A 17,532-nucleotide genomic window follows, 5' to 3' on the forward strand; every position below is an offset into this window, starting at 1 on the left:
GGTTGGTAAGAAAACAATGGACAATGTGAATTTTTCAGTTTCTAACTTAAATCTGTTACCCTTATTTAGTTGTTAACAGTATCAACTCAACGATTCTTTTGTTAGTTGCACCAACAATAGAAATCTCTAACAAAGCGCTAATTGCTGTGGAAGGAGGAATTGTGTCATTATCCTGCAATGCTTCAGGCAAGCCTGCTCCAGTAATAACGTGGATACAAGTGGGTGCTTCTGAAGTCCTCGCTCAAGGTTCATCTATCAGTGTTGTGAATATCACCAGACCAGGAACCCCTGATAGTATGATCCAGTATCAGTGTACAGCCAGTAATGGGGTGGAGAGTCCTGCTAAAGCTGTGGCGAATGTTACTGTCCACTGTAAGTACAGCATCAAGCTGACTTAAATTTTCCATGCGTTCTCTTTAAGAATTGAAGTTTAGTGGTTATAATTAACGTGGCAAAACCACAAACACAAACATTACCTAATTTGATAAACATGCGTATGTGGAATATTTTAAAGATTTATTTAATTTGCTTTTGCCAACTTTGCATCCAGAGCTGTCGAATAAACATGAATTTGCTTGATGGTTATACCCACAACAGAGCATTTTCGCCTGATTATCACGAGAAGCATCTTACTTCAAGCTCGTTGAAGTTCAAATATTGCATGACATGTAACGTATGATATCAAATGAGGTCATTATTTTTTTGGGTGAAGTTCCCGTACCTATAGATGCAGCCAAGGGGTATTTTATTTTGAGGAAAGTAGTGCTTTGTCATCCCTCCATTAACAGCAAGTTTAAATATGTCCTGTCGTTTTCCAGTTGCCAGGAGTTATCTAAACACCACCTCAACCCACATCTTATTTTTCCTTATCGACCTCTTCTTTTTAATTTTCTGTCCAGCCTTTTGAGCGGTATGTTGGTAAAATGCTCCTTTCTAATGCTGTTGTTGTAAAGAGAGGATTCGATCATATGAGCTTTTCTGATAAGCCTCAAAACATAGCAGACAAAAGAAGACATCTCTTAAAGGATCTTTTTTAAGGATTTTTATTTACTGTTACGACTTGTCGTGTTGACTTGTCAGCCATGTAGCATACAATACGAAAGGTGGAGATAATAGCCACTGCGAACGTCTGATGTATGATGGCGGTTCTGGACATCTTGCTGTGAAAGATATCTACCTGGACATTCTTTAAAACGTTTTCACGGAATTGTTTGCACATACAATGACAACAGACTTTTTTAAAATGCTAAATGCATGATAAAAGTGTTCGTCGTGCTTCCACCACCTAGCAACACCAGATTAGTTGCCTTTTAATTCCGAAAAAAGAAGAACACAGATGACAGGACATTCCAGGTATGTGTAGGGAAACTTTCCCTCTCTCTCTTTCCCTCTCTATCTTAACTTTGCGGTTTGAAAACATTCCCAAACTTATTTTTAATGCATGAACTTGGACATGTTGACAGACATGTGCCAAAGTTATCTTGGCTTTAGTCTTTTTGTAGTCAGTTCTTCTTTGGATATATCAATGTCATAAGACAATGCATCTGAAGTGTTTTTACACCTTTCAAGTTAGAAAAGGTAGCTTTTATTGGAACCATGTCATCTTAAGCATGTTGCCATTCAGTGCAGAATTTCTCTTTTTCGCTTCCTTGATTGTTATTTTAATGCTTTGTTATTTTTTGAAAATCTTGTTGAAACTCTTAGGCAGTTCTTAGGAAACCATAGATGAATTGTTTGGATAGAGTTAACAGTTTTAATGCCATGGAAAACTGTTGAAGAAATGAATTTCTATTAGATCTACAAGTTTTAATGGAAATTAATATCTCCATGTGCGGGAAGGTGAAAAGCATTACAGTTTCTTCCTCATTTGAATAGATCCACCAGAGATTGTCTCCACTCCTTCACCGCAGCAAGACCTTTATGAAGGCAAGGGAACTGTTCTTTTCTGTAATGTCACTGGTAATCCACAACCAAACATTAGTTGGACCAAACAAGGAAATGATAGTGTACTGTCGACCTTACAGACGTTAAACCTGACTGTTCTGAAGAGAGTCGACAATGGAGCAGTTTACAAATGTAAAGTGCAGAATTATCTCGGACTTATGGAAACTACTGTCATGATTTCAGTGCTATGTAAGTAATGACTACATACTATCTTTGAGCACGCACTGTGATTAATCAGGACCTTTCTTCGATCAAGATATGCCTTCTGTGCTCAGGGGAAAGTAAGGAAATCTTTTAAAAAGTCAAACATTTTCGTGTTGACCATGTGAGTGAAAAGTCAGATGATCGCCAGATGAGTGGCAACCCTGATAAAGGGGTGCCTTTTCTCCACTGAGATGGATGCAATCTTTTTACATGGTTGCGGCAGGTTGGGTAGTGGTCAGGGTAATAATTTCCTCATTGGCAGGGAAAAGGGAGTGAATTTTACTTTGAGTGAGGGAAGGTTAAAAAACATCTTTGAAAGAAGTCAGGAAAAAGTGAAATTTAGAGATAACTAAAATATTTATTGCCATCTCAGTGAGTGGAATAAAAAATGGCATATTGTTTAATGACATTGAACAATACACTGATGTTGCACTTTCAAGAAATCAATCCTTCTCACAGAAGGATAAATAAATGGTTGTAGAGAACGGCTGTAAGAGGCTATTTTCGGGACTAATTCTTTATGCAGTTGGTCAGGGAAAATTTTACATTTATCACAGAAAAGTCAATAAATTTAAAAAACCTATGGCCTTGGCAACCATGTTTAAAGTGCTCTTTTTGATCAAGTCTAAGTTGACTCTGCTTTTTTCATATATTAAAAATTGTTAGATATTTCATACAGTACTTACACATTGAGAAACTCCCTAGCAGAACTTATATCCCCAACTATTCTTTTTATGTTTGCTTTCTAGATGCACCTACTGCAACCATCCAGAAGTGTTCTACTCCAGTCACTGAGGGTAATAATGCAACTCTTTATTGTAATGCTACTGGTAACCCGGCTCCAAATATTATGTGGATTAGAAAAAGTACAAGGCAAGTTGTGTCAGCAAACAAGGTACTTGTCATTGAAGCCATCAAAAGCAATGGATCTGGCAGTTATGAATGTCTTACTTGGAATGGCATTGGGAACAACAGCACCAACTCCTGTACAGTTGACGTATATTGTAAGTAAAAAATAAGTCAATGGTTGAATCACAGTTTGAGGAGAGAACCACCCCTGGCTAAACAGTCAGAGTGTTGGATCGCCCCTGGTTGCTAACTGGATTTGTTCCTTTCTAGTTTCAAGTTTAATCCTCAATTGCACTTGTGGATAGTCAAGTGGTTTGTCCCCTGCTGGTGGTTCTTACCCTTGTTATTGTGTTTTCATTAATTTTTTGCTTGGGTTGTTTGCTCAGCCCCGCTTTCTTTTGTGCTATAACTACTACCGAGTGTAAATAGGGTCATTATTATAGTGGCTGTTTTATGTGTGGATACTTTGGTAAAGTATTGGCTGTTCGGTATTTCTTAGATACACCAACTGGTACAGCTCTCACAGCTGATCCTACCAACACTACAGTGCTGCGTGGTTCTACTGTGTCACTTAACTGCAGTGCGGATGCCAATCCATTGGCTTACTTGTATCAGTTTTACTTAAATGACACCATTATTGGTAACAGCAGCTCAGGTGTGTTCAATGTCACTGTTGATGCAGATGGAGTGTACACCTGTGTTCCTGTCAACCAAGTCGGTACTGGGCAGAGTGCTATGGTCAGAGTAACTGCCGTTGGTGAGTTTAAATTGCAGGATTCTTATTAATTCCACACTTCAGTTAACCCATCCAAGGACAATATTGTCACCAAACGTGTAAATGAGGGAGAGATCTTTCAAACCAAACCAGAATGAGCACGCCGATTCATTCAAGGAGGCCAGATAAAAAGGCAAAAACCCATTTAACGTTGATCCTAAAATTCCCACTACCAACCTACCCTTCCATCTAATCTTAAGATCAAAAAAGCTCTCCTAAAAAGTTTTTCCACCACGCAATTTTGCTTTCTATGCATGCCCGAACTTCAGAAGCTGATGCTTCGCTTTTGGAACAGACTGCTGCAAGGTGCTCGACTGTTGTTTTGGGCAGTTTCTGCTCATTATAGCAGGACAGTGACCAGAAATCCACTCGATTAACTCCAACAGTGCGATTTTCAGCAAAATTCCCATGAGCAAATGGGTTAAGCAAAGTATTGTTTCATTTTTTTGGAATTATGCCAATTTAGGGCTAGGAGGCAAAACAAATTAAGAATCAACCTAGATTTAAAAAATTGGACCTTAATTTAATGTTATTTTGTTTTGACCTGTAACATATACGTTTAGGGTATAGCTTTTAATAGTGTGCACGTAAAAGTAATGGATTCCCTCCCTTGATGACCCAGTTCCTTGTTTTCTTTTGCAACTACCATTTTTAGCCCTAATGTTTGTGGTCAATGAAACTCATTTTCAGTTGGCCCAGCTGTAAGGGTATTTCCTCAGACTGTTACAGTAGTGGAAGGTGACAATATTTTTTTAACTTGCAATACGAGTGGCATTCCTTCCCCACTGATACGCTGGGTGCGCATTGGTCAGTCTGGCGTGGTTTCACAGAATTCGTCACTGACTGTTGTAAATGTAAGCAGACCTGGTACCCCTGATAGCATGGTCCGGTATCAGTGTACAGCAAGTAATGGAGTAGGAAGTCCAGCAGTAGATGGGGCAAATGTTACTGTCCATTGTAAGTATAATTTATAATTCTCAACCATCAAAAATAGTCTGTAACGTAAATAAAAAAGGACACCTGTGTGTTGTGGACCTCTTGACATGCTTTACTGACGTGTCTGGCTGTCTCGCTTCAAACTGCGGATTCTGTTGCCTTAACCTAAAACTCGATGTTATGTGAGATTTTGTGGTAAAGACATGTATCATCACGTGGGCTGATTGCCAAGGATAACTTGAAAGAGGTAAACAAAAGAAATTTGAAGTTGAGTTTGAAGCTACAGTGTAAGTGGCATTATGTCAAAGGTGTGATGTTATCATAGTACATCTAGCCTCCCAAAACAGTTCCTTGGATGTCTCAGGATACGAGGCCCTCCTTAGTAACATATCTAAATGTATAGTTCTTCCGTTGCTTCTTTAGCAAGTAGCAAGTGATTGCTGAATATATTTTCGGCTTTGAAAAAGCCAGAAAACAGAGGGTAGAGCTAAGATGCTTAAGTTTACATTAAGTCTTAGTTGTCTAAGTCATTGATTCCATGTTTTGTTTTATGAAGATGCCCCAGAGATTGTGGTTGCTCCTTTAAATACAACAACTATTGAAGGCAGAGGTGCTATTTTATTCTGCAACGCAACTGGAAGCCCCAAGCCAAATGTTACGTGGTCAAAAGGAGGCAGTAACACAACTTTGTCTTCATCTGAGGAACTGATACTGGGCAACCTAACAAGATCACATTGTGGGACCAAGTACAAATGCATCATCACAAACTATCTGGGATCTGTTGAGGCGTCAGCCATAGTCACAGTATATTGTAAGTATAAGTATACGTATTCAAAGGAAATCATTCTATCATCGTCATCATCATACTTTGTTTTCCCTAAAGCTTGTAAATTCTTTCCTCTAAGATCCTGCTGTGGTTGCATACAGTCCATTAAATCAAACAGTCTTGGAAGGAATCAACGTGACTCTCCACTGTAATGCATCTGGCAAACCAACACCGAACATAACTTGGACAAAAGATGGCAGTCGAGCAGTGTTATTTCTAGGAGACATTTATGGTTTTGTTAACGTGCAGAGACAGAATGCTGGAGATTACACATGTACAGCTTGGAATGGAGTCGGCAGACGAAGCAACGCTACAGCTAGATTAAACGTACAGTGTGAGTCTCATTATTCGTTCTTACTTAAATCAGTTCTCTTTTGTTACTTTTGTGCTATGTCCCTTTCGAAGGCTCCCAATAGGGTTCTTTAATCCCATATCCTGACCAAAGGAGGTTAAATCACATATCCCACAATGCAATGCTTTCAACTATATTATCAAGTTGGTGAGAACACATGATCCCTTCATTTCGAATGAACACGAAAGAGAAGAGAGTGCCAATGACCGCCTATAATCAACGATGTTATACTTGTATTCCTTGGACACCGAGTACATTTTTGAGGTCAAATTGTCTGATTGGCCTTTCCCTCAGCCAAAATGTCCGTTTGGACTCGTTATTTAGTTTGCCCGGAACTCTTTCGGAGCGGCAAAATGTTGTTTTCCTCAGGGTTGTTCTTCCATCGAGCATGTGCTTGAATCAGGCAAGATGTGCAGCTTAGAATCCCAGGTAAGAGGCAGTCAAAAGTTATAACAGATACCTTGTTTGTCTAGAAAAATATAGTAAATATTAATCGTGTTGTTTTACGGACTGTTGTGATTGCCATTGCAGACTTCACCAAGAAGATGCTGAAGACGACGAGGCCATTCCAGTAATCTTGTCCTTGTTCAGGAGCTTCGTGCTCTTTTAAGACGAATTTGTGCTGTGAAATGATTTCTCATTGACTTTTAAAAGTAACTTACCCTTGATTATTCTCTTAACTTTACTGAGAACCGCTTTTACACACTTCACTTCTTATTCATTGTTTTGAATTCTTACCATGTGGTTGCATTGTTTACTTGTATTGGTCTCAATGACAGCCATTCTAAATTAAAAATTCTTGTTACTAAAGCAATAGAAAACATTTTCCGTGTTTGCATAGCCTGATACAAACACGAGAGGGGTTGGGAGAATTCGAGACAGTTATGTAGACCCGAGACGAAGTCGAGGGTTTGCATAACTGTCGAGAATTCTCCCAACGCCTCGAGTGCTTATATGAGGGTATGCAAAGTCAGGCAAAAAGTTTTCTATTGCTTTTATAAAATAACTTTCCCGAGAAAAAACGCAAAATTCTTTGTATGGCTCTGATTAAAAGAGAAATTCTTACCAGTCGCAAAGTCTTGTCCACGAAGTCTTGCACGCGTAATCAGCTCTTGTTGTTCAAAAAGATGCTTTCCAAACTACGGATTTTTCTCACTTAAAATGTCAGCTTAAGCGAAGAAAAATTGACACACCTTCTTTGTAATGATTTTCCAGCCGACGAAGGAATGGGTAAATAAAGTAAACTCAAACTTTTTCAAATTCGTGCTTGCGTGATTAGCGCGCGAAAAGCAAGACATCTTGACGCCACAACCATGTTTACATACTCTCATGCAAACACTCCTCTCGGCCAATCAGAGCGCGCATACTATCTTAGTTATTTTATAAAATGTAGTGGTATCTACACCATCAAGTTGTTATTAATTGTATGGATATCTCTTCTTTTATAACCAGTATGTTATAAACCTCTTTGTATATTTTTTTTGAAGGAGTGATCAGCCTGCAATGTTTGCATCAATAAATTTTTTTTTTTGAAGTCCAATGAGAGCAGTTGTTAGTTATCATTGACCATCCAAAGAAAAACCTGGACTTGCTGAGTATCATAACATCAGCAAACCCATATGCATTCATCCTGTGGGTCTGTAACCCAATGATGAATTGCAAAATATATATTTTTGAATTTCTATACCATTGCTGAAGTGTGCAATAAGATTTAACTCTTCTCACGGTTACTGGGATAGGGCACTCCACAATCGATCAAGACCAAAAATAATCATATGCACGAGAAAAATTTATTTGTAAAGATAAAACAATATTTTATTTGGGATTATTTCTTAATCATACAGACAAGTTCAGAATAACTGGAAACTGTATTTTGTTGTTACTTTGAGCATTTGGCTTTAGTGTGAAAAAAAAAAACTCCAGTGCAAACTCAGGGAATATTAGCAAAATGGAGTTTCCAGCCAGTATTTATTTAGGGAGGAGAAATCTCTGTTCAGGATAGTTTTATGAACATATTTATCAGCATCTGTATTATCATGTTCATCGTAGAACCTTAATAACATTTAAGTTAAAACCAGTTTGGTCTAAAGGTAGGGGGGAGGCTGGATACGCCACCACTTAAGCTTCTGTGAAGGTAAAGCTCTCCAATATGAAATTGATTGGTTATTTTTTAGTTATGAGATGACAACATTGTTGAATTGTATTACAATGATTACCATCTACATTAGATGGTGTTGCATACAAAGGAAAAGAAAAATAGATAAAGCAGACTAAAATAAAATGGAATAAAAAAGCAGCTGAGATTTCCCTGGAAGCATAGGTTTGTTTCTGGCTTAGCTTTTAGCATTTATGAAGTTATTTGTATTGTTTGTCAGTTGGGTAGTTGTAAACAAACCAACTAGGCAGTGACAAGTGACGCAAGTGACTGTAGATGCTAAAGGCCATGCCAGAAAGCAACTCTGGTCACAGGGTAGCTAAGATCATCACAGACAGTGTTTTATGGAGTCGAGGTTTCTTCTTTGAAATGCGACAAGGATAACCTAAAATGACTCAGCTTTCCAGTGAGTAATGCAGAGACTAGACCATTTGCCCTAAGAGGTCATGTGACATCGTTTTTATAAAAATGAAAGTTGTATGATTTTGCTCTCTAAAAACGATTAGTGGGTCATATCTTAAACAAAATGATATTGATTTGATTTTTCAAACCCACACCATTTTCTTAAAATGAGTAAGTTCGTAGCTGGGCACGTGACCAAAATGTGATTTTTGAAATTATGAATTACCTCTTTCTGGACGCAAATTTTGCGCTTAAACTTCAAGGAAAATTTTGAAAAGATGATGTGGTGACGTTTACAGCACATCTGAGCATAACAATCAAACATTTAACAAGATATAAGCATAAAGTAGTTTTGGCCGCGATGTTGGAGGGCAAGAGTATGCCCTCCAACACGGCGGCCAATACAAATCATATTACTTTGTAATATGCCATAGAATTTCTCCCTTAAATGCGTTTCCTCTCAAATTTCCGGTGTAAGATAATTTTTATGTGCTCTGTCAATTTTTGGCATCAGCAAGATTCCAACTCATTGCTTAAAATGACGCGTTGGTCACGTGACCTCTTAGTGCAAGTGGCCTCTTATAATCCTTTCTGCAGGTTGGGTCACAGAAAACCATCAATATAAGACTCTACAGTTAGATTTTAATAAACACTGGGTTATACTTATTAGCCATGGCCTAATGCTCATTATATCATAATAATGAAGCAAATAATCACTGTTGTTTTAAGAAAAAAAAAATTAAGTGTTGAAATTCAGGGACACAATTTGTAAAAGGAAAATAGAACATAGATCAACAGAAAGTTAGAAAACTAACCTTGAAGTACTTTGAACTGTGTGAATTTTGCGTTTGAAAGTCCCGTTTTAACCACTTCTTGCGACTACTGAATCAATGCGACTTTCAAGCTTTTAGAAGCAAAGTATCATGAGATACTTGATCTATCCTCCTTTGACCTGACCCAAATTTTCGTGCAATCCCGTAATCTAATAATTTTTGGCATCCTGCCTCCCATGCATACTTTGAAACAAGAATCCCGCTCCGAATTTGCTTTCAAATTTCGAATCCAGAGCTTCAAATAAGGGAAATCCATGAATGAATTGGATAAGATCTTGCTGTGTGGGCCCTTTATCCTGTGTGTTTTAAGTTGTGTTTATGGTAAATGGCAAAGTGTTTTTCTTTTGATTCCAGATGAGAGTGTTATTGATAAAGAACCATTTAACAGAACCGTTGTCGAAGGAGATAACATCACTTTTTCCTGCAACGCAACTGGCAATCCAACTCCGAACATTTCATGGACGAAAGTTGGCAGTTCAAGGGTGTTGTATCAAGGAAAGACGTACAGTATTTATAACATACAAAGAGAGACTGCTGGAGATTATGCGTGTACAGCTTGGAATGGAGTTGGAAAAAAAGTTCATGCTTCTGCCACAGTCATTGTACACTGTAAGTGGCTTCCTTCAATTCTTGTTCATTTGCAGTTTACGTAAATGGAATTCAATTCCGACAGGACGTTGTGGCTTTATAACGATGACTGTTTTGGAGATGATATATTGCTTACTAGACTTCCAACGCCGTTATTATGAAGTAATGTGATTCTTAAATTGATTTTATTTTATTTCATTGATACATCTTTTTAGTGGAGTGGGTAAACGAAATTTCAGTAAAATCGTCCATTGATTGAATAAGAAATTCGTACTTTAGACAAACTGTTGGCGTGGTTATATCCATAATCACTTGCGGCGCACGAGTTCCAAACCAAGAAAATTTGAAACATACATCACCAAGTGTTCGTGGTGGTGAAAAAAACGAGTTACCGAGGAAGTGGAAATGAAGAATGAAAACCAACAGCTGCTGTCACACCAGTACTAACCTGAGATCAGGCTCTATTTTCGTTTTGCTTTGTAAAATACATTCCAGTGGGCAAGGCGAAACGAAAAGAGAACCTGGTACAAACCTTCTACGAAACGTCTTCCACCCACTTTTTTGATTGATTGACATTTGCCGAATCAGCCAACCAAAATTACTTCCGTTACTTGTTATTTTAGTATGCAAATTTTTCATACGTGGGAGAAATGTAGACTCGCTGACTTGAAAAATAGCTTTTATCTTTTAGTTTTTTCAACTAAAAATAAACGGTCAGCACAATCACATTTAACTTCTTGAGAGATTAATGGAGATCTCGAAGGTTATATCTGTTGGCGTAGAAGGTAAAACGTTTTCGAAAAGACGGCGACACGATGTTCTAGTTTTAATATTTTGGCTAGGCTCACTCTAATTTAAATTAAATTAATATCTAAATTTCCCCAGTTTTCAGTACATAAATCTTTAAAATCTTGGAGAAATATATTGCGAACTTTTTTAAAAGATATATAAATTATCTCAGGACAAACCAAACCAGTTCTCAAATGCATAACTGATTTGGTCCCGTGCGTACACTTGCAATTTACGAATTTACTAGAGAAACAAAGGTCTAAAAAAATATATTTTTTGTAAATCCAAGGAAATATTATCTGCCACTGTGGAAAAACGAAACAACACTTCTAAAACTGCATGACCTATAAACAAAACGAAAAACAATATTACAAACACACTTTATAGTTCTCCTTAGTTGTGTTGTTGTTTTACTTCAGGTCTAAAAACTTGGCTCGCTAAATTTATTAATCGAAATTAACAAATAGCCAACGAGCGAGGACACCAGTTTTCCTGGTTTATTTGTTACAAAAAGCGAAGGCAAACAACAAGTCTGTTACCTTAACACTAGCACCACCAGCTTTTATAATAATGCCTACAAAAATTCCTTGAACAGCGTTGCAATGTTTTTCGTCTAATACTTCACAGTTGGTGACTGAGGTTTCTTTCGCAATGAGCCTCCGCCTGCGTATACCGTTCAGAGAAGTCATTCCTGGCTAGACTTTCAAATGAAATCACTTTTAAGATGAACAGTATTTTGATTTGCACTCGTTTGTTGGTAAATCAAAAGGCACCTTGTTAGCAGTCAACAACTTGCAGAAGGATAGATTTCTCAATTTTCTGATGGATTCCATCTTAAACTGTGTTGAAACAATAGCAGATTTGTTTTCATAGACCAGTGATAGTAGAGGTTTTTGAAAGCCTTGTGGCTGTAAAAGTTCCTTATCTTTGCTTGCTGAACCGTTTACTTAATTATAGCACTGTCACTGCTTACAGAACAGTTTTTAAGCCAACCATAAACCTGCAGTTTTAGATGAAATTATTGCAAAGAAGCGTTTCCTCAGCCCAATCAAAAGAATACCCAGGATCATGATACTGAAAACAAATGACAAATCTATGTATTTCTGCAGTTATTATCGGCATTAACAACTGCATTGCTAAATGGAGGTTGCGTGCCTGGAGTATCCAGTGGCTTCCACTATTAGCAGCCAGCCGCTAGATTGAATGCCCCCATGACTGGCATAAGAGCAACACCCAGCCATGAGCGCCCCCACACGAAAGGAAAAAACAGGCACCTGTCACACTGAAAACATCAGTGGAGAAAACCAACAAAGCCTAGGGGGTTGGTGGAGGGGAAGAAAATGGCTGACAGAACCTAGCACGAAGGAAAACTGATTGTGTCAATGAGTCACATGATCGTTCTAGCCAGCTACTGGGCATGTGCATGCCAAAGACCGCTGACCTCAGGCACTTCAGGTGCTCTTAGCTGTTAACTCCTTTAAATTGCATTTAAATGCATTTAACAACTGCGTCGCTAAAATGGAGGTTGGGTGCCTTGAGTATCCAGGGGCTTCCACTATTGTCAGCCAGCCCCTAGATTGAAGTAATGCCCCCATGACTGGCACAACAGCACAACCCAGCCATGAGCCCCCACACCAACCTGAAGGGACCTCCAAGCCATGGCACTAAGGCGCGGAGAAGGGGCTCGTGGCTGGGAGACGCCCAAGCCCATAACGGCCAAACCCGAGGTCACCTGAACGTATGTGTATCTACCACCCTTGATAAGGTACCTGTTACTGAAGCAGCTTCCCAGAAACTTCCAAAATTGATTCCACTTGGGTTCTAACGTAGAGTTAATATGCATCACTGGTCCACCCGCCCATGGTCTTGATAAGGTGATCTGGAATGCCGCATTGCGCAGCTGCCGTAGCGGCCCCAATGCGAAAACTGTGGCTTGAACACTGCCCAGGGAATCCCGCCCCCTGTAACACAGACTGGATGAAGGAAGACAGATGAGAACGAGTTAAAGGCCGACCATGGGTGTCGATGCACAGGGAACCAGATGAGGGCCCTTAAAGATGTAAATATGCCAGGATGGCCGAAATTGGACAGAGCACGCTCCAGGTATATGAAACATACCTGGGGAAACAGGTCATTTTTAGAACTTTTGATGTACACGCAAAGGCTGGAAGGATTAACCTCAACATCTACTTCCAAACTCAAATGGCTGCCTATTTTCGACCTAATAAAACTAAGAAAACTTGTACTTTTATTCACTATTCTTAATAATCCTGATGCTCCTCTTTTTCTTCAACGTAAATTCAGTTTCTTGTCTTCCATTCGTTCAACTGGTCTGCGCACCAGAGCTTGTGCTTTTAATCTTCAAGTTCTATACCCTCGGTCTAATTCTGGAAAGTGCACATTTGCTTACTCTGCTGCCACTCTTTTTAATTACCTTGACACTGATCTTAAGCAAATTGCGTGTGTATCTCCTTCTTCTATTATATATTCATCTAGATTAAATAATTTTAAGCATAAACTCTTTATCTTATTCCTTAAGTTTGCTTGTAACGTTTCTCACCTTGAAGAATTAATGTGTTACGATTGTCGTTTTTCCCTTTATTGTAACTGCATTAGAAGGTAATTAGCTTATATCATCTTATATCTTGTTAAACCATACATTTGTCTAGTTCTATTTTTTCTCTTGTTGTAGTCGTATATTACTGATTAGGCATTGTTTTTATGTGTATTTTTTATTGTTGTGAAGGCTGTAAGTTAGATAACTCATTGGGTTATTACGTCACCTTCGTTAAATAAAGAATATTGTATTGTATTGTGTTGTAAGTCCTGAACAGTTAAATGGATGGATGGGTCAAAGGTGGAGTTGACCATAAACTCCCCAGCCCTTAGGAATCCAAAAAAACCTAGGCAACAGGCAGCCCACAGCATGACGTGCTCTGAGTTGTGGGTATCCAAGGAACACTGGATAATCCGCATGAGGTCGGGTGTCATTGGCTGGCGTTGTGTGAGAGTTGAGCCTTGGTGGTGCTTAATGCCCGGGAGTGGACACTGAAGTTGGAGGCAGTTCACCAAGGGATCGGGGAAACCCTGATGGATGTGCAAGGACCGTATTGCCGAGAGAGAAACCTTTATTGAGGAGTGATGTAAATGATCCGCTAGGTGGGAACAAAACGCAGGAAGGTTTGTTCATTAAAGAACCATTTGAACTGACATAGCCATCTAAAGTACAGAAATTGATGAACTGATGCTGCGCTGAACAATACACCTGTGGGCTTGAAGGAGCCAGACCATTGGAGAGATAAAATTGGCACTGTTGGTCTAAACTACAGGCAGCTGGGCCAGGACCAAAGGAGGTACTGGCGTTGCTGTGGGAGACGCATAAGGAGCTAGCTGATGGAACCGCTGAAAGATGGCTGAAGACTAGCAGAGGACATATTCTGTGCGGCGGATTTTAAGGAGACAGAAGCAGTGTTGAAACCAACATGAAACCCATTCTGAAGACCATCCAAGACATAGGTTACAAAAGATTGATCTGCGTAATTATTCCACTCTTATAGGAGAAACTTTGTAAGGAGGTAGTAGAGGCTGATGCAACAACAGAGCCAATGCAGACGAGCAGGAATCATTGAAGAACAGATTCAGCGCAGTCCAATCTTCTGCTGGGAATCAACACCAGTAAACGCAAACATGGAACAAGGAACAGTCAAAGAACTACTAACGGTATTTACATAAGAGGGGGCTGCCACCTGCAAGACAACCTTGTTAACACCAACAGCGTTTTCCCCCGGATGGAGTGAGGGACCAGGAGCGCTGAGACTCCTTGTAGGCTCGAAAGGGACAGTTGGTAAGGGGGTGTTCACCACCGCATCTTTTGCAGACATGACGATACCGACATTGACCCAGAGACCAGTGACAGGCGCCATCATTCCAGGATCGAAAATACTGAATGGGGTCGAAGGAACGCTTGGGTTTGATGTTCGCTGAGGCTGGGGTATGGGGCAGCGAAGTTGGGCGAGGAGCTGATTGACCAGTAATGGTGCTGGACGCACGTGTATGGAAGTTGTATAAATTCAGGTTCATCTGAGACCAGTCGGCTAGAAAATAGGCTGCAGCATCCTTCCTGAATGCCATGTCATAATTCAACCAAGCTGGGCTAGGAAACTGACAAGCCATCTGGAGGATCAGTAACTTATACTGAGTAGTTTCCTGCCAGCGAGAAGGGTAAGTACTGCAGAAGATCCACTCGTAAATTTTAAAGGCCTGAATCCATGTTAGAATGTCGGTGATCTCTACCACCCTTTTTTGGCAGGGGCAACGAGTAGTTAACCATCCAAATAGGTATGAGGCTCCGCAAGCTCAACGAAGGTGCCACTGGTGATTTGGCCAGCAGTTTTCCCAGGATTGGCACGTAACCGGGGCCAACTACAAATGCTTTCCCGACTGAAGGCGCCAAGGTTGGGCTGCTGGTCAACAGTACCAAGGATGGTGCCTATGAAGCCGGGACTGGCGGCTGAGAAGCACGAAGAACCATGGGAATACCAACAGACGAATAAGTAGAAAGAAATGACGGTACAGTCTCTCTACCTGCTAAAAAAGATGAGCGACAACCAGCCGAGGTCGATGTTTGAGTCGACGGCACATTTATCGTGGAAGAGGCCACGCTGGAATTGCCAGACCTGCTGCTGTTCTCCCGAAAGCCGCCAACATCTGAGGGAGCGACTGCTGAAAAGCTTGGGAAATGGCCTGTGACAGAATCTCTGCTGAGATGGTGACCGAAGAGGGCGATGAAGTAAAGGAGGACGAAGAAGTGGAGGCTAATGTTGTCGAGGGGGCGGATTCACCGAAGACGTAGACGAAGCAGTACTGTGCGGGTCACTGTTGAAGCGTGGGAAATTTGGAATGTAGAACCATATTGGAACGAATTTAGAACTTGAAAGATAGCTGTGTTGTCAGGGAAAAAAGGATGCACATGTTCTTAACTTTTTTCTCTTTCCATTGAGTTGCTGGATAAATAAAATCTGTCTCATTGGTTCACGTATGTAACTGCTTTGACTGTCTATAAATGTAAACCCAAATAATTGGTCTTCAACATTTCTATCATGGTGGAAAATCAAAAAGGAGTGGCTGAGTCCATGTTGGGATGGCATGCTGTGTCCCCATTATCATTTATCAATTTCGGGAGCAAGGGATGGCGCAGTGGTGAGAGTGCTTCCCTCCCACCAATATGGCCCGGGTTCAAATCTTGGTGTCAATGCAATATGCGGGTTGAGTTTGTTGTTGGTTCTCTCCCTTGCTCCGAGAGGTTTTTCTCCGGGTACTCTGGTTTTCCTCTCTCCAAAAACGAACATTTCCAAATTCCAATTCGACCAAGAATCAGGTAGATGAAGAACCACTTTGTGGATGTGCTACCTCCAAATCATTATTATTATTATTATTATTATTGAAACTAACAAACTGAATCGATATTTCTGACCATTCATGGAATAACTCTTGCTGAAGGATAATAATTTTTTTCTTATTTCATTTTAAATTCTGTCCAGCATCGTTAGCCCATTAAAGATGAACTGGTTTATAATCAATTGAAACATATTGTTTTTTTTCGTAATCAAAGGTTTTTTTGTGTCTGTTGGTTCGAGTTACATAATCTCGGGGGTATATACTCTTTTTCAGATGGCAGCACCATTGATCAAAAGATATCGAGTGTGGTTGTTATTGAAGGACACAACGTCACTATTAAATGCAACGCAACTGGAAACCCACCACCCAACATCACTTGGACAAAGGACATCAGTCCATTGGTGTTTTACCAAGGAGAGAGTTATCATATTGTTAATATTGATAGAAACTCTGCTGGTGATTACACATGTACAGCATGGAACGGAGTCGGTGAAAAAGCGAATGCAACTGCTGCAGTTACAGTGCACTGTAAGTTATCCTTTCCTTACAATGCTTGACTCTTAAGATTCAATGCCTATTGTTGTAGTTAGACTTGCCTAGACATGAAAAATGTTTTGCGCACTATGTTCCCACAATTGCAATACTACGCTTATGTGCCTTGTCAATTTGAGGTTAAGAATAAAATGCCAGTTCTGAACTCAATACCAGTATAATGTGTTGGGAAAGGCTGTCAATTCTTGGTTTGTGCGAGTTGGTCCAGTTGTGTAGTACCGAAAAAAGGATTTACCTGCAGATAAGTAAGGGAATGTTCATCGGAAAATAATGAATGAAAGTGCAGTGTTTTGGCTTGAGTTTCTCTCCATGCAGCTTATCTGAAAATTTTTTCCCTTATTTGTTTGATTGACAGTTATTTCTCTGAAATCCTTGATAGATTGGTATCGTTTTAACTAAAGTAAATATCTTAATTGAAATTACAAACTTCGCCACAGCAGAAATGTTTGAGAGGATCTTGTTTTTGAGAATTGTACATGCGCGAAGTAAATAAGGAAAAATCAGCGCGTCTCGATGACCAGACTGCCTTGTGTTTGAAATTTTGCTTTGTATTTTTAAAATTTTGCTGGTAAATGTCTTGAAGCAATGTTTCTAACTTCGACAGATGAAAGTGCTATTGATCTGGCACTATCAAACATTACAGTTGTTGAAGGAGATAATGTCACTCTGCACTGTAATGCCACTGGTATCCCAACGCCAAACATTACTTGGACCAAGAATAGCAATCTGACCTTGATACATCAAGGAAAAACCTATAACGTTGCTGATATAGAGAGAACGGCTGCTGGAATTTACACATGCAGGGCTTGGAATGGAATTGGTAAACAGGCCAATGCTACAGCTTCTGTCACTGTACATTGTGAGTTCACCATTTCTCATGATTTATGATATGTCTAGTTCATAGTGTAGATGCTAAACTGCTAAGGTCTT

At 39.7% G+C, this 17,532-nt stretch overlaps 1 protein-coding gene across 1 annotated transcript in view; it reads left to right on the forward strand.

Annotated features, from left to right (window-relative positions):
• The window catches only part of LOC140949638 (hemicentin-1-like), a gene marked incomplete at its 5' end in the record, with an annotated part of 60,841 nt that overhangs the window by 38,911 nt on the left and 4,398 nt on the right, over nucleotides 1–17,532 (forward strand). Inside the window, 11 exons of the mRNA XM_073398791.1 lie at nucleotides 1–5; nucleotides 106–372; nucleotides 1,876–2,133; nucleotides 2,898–3,152; nucleotides 3,497–3,754; nucleotides 4,463–4,729; nucleotides 5,265–5,519; nucleotides 5,614–5,868; nucleotides 9,631–9,885; nucleotides 16,324–16,578; nucleotides 17,207–17,461. The exon at nucleotides 1–5 is cut by the window's left edge and continues 253 nt beyond it. Coding sequence (XP_073254892.1) covers nucleotides 1–5; nucleotides 106–372; nucleotides 1,876–2,133; nucleotides 2,898–3,152; nucleotides 3,497–3,754; nucleotides 4,463–4,729; nucleotides 5,265–5,519; nucleotides 5,614–5,868; nucleotides 9,631–9,885; nucleotides 16,324–16,578; nucleotides 17,207–17,461 — 2,585 coding nt within the window. The remainder of the gene's footprint in view (nucleotides 6–105; nucleotides 373–1,875; nucleotides 2,134–2,897; nucleotides 3,153–3,496; nucleotides 3,755–4,462; nucleotides 4,730–5,264; nucleotides 5,520–5,613; nucleotides 5,869–9,630; nucleotides 9,886–16,323; nucleotides 16,579–17,206; nucleotides 17,462–17,532) is intronic.

This window comes from Porites lutea, chromosome 10, assembly GCF_958299795.1.
Source record: "Porites lutea chromosome 10, jaPorLute2.1, whole genome shotgun sequence".
In the NCBI taxonomy this organism is placed as follows: domain Eukaryota; kingdom Metazoa; phylum Cnidaria; class Anthozoa; order Scleractinia; family Poritidae; genus Porites; species Porites lutea.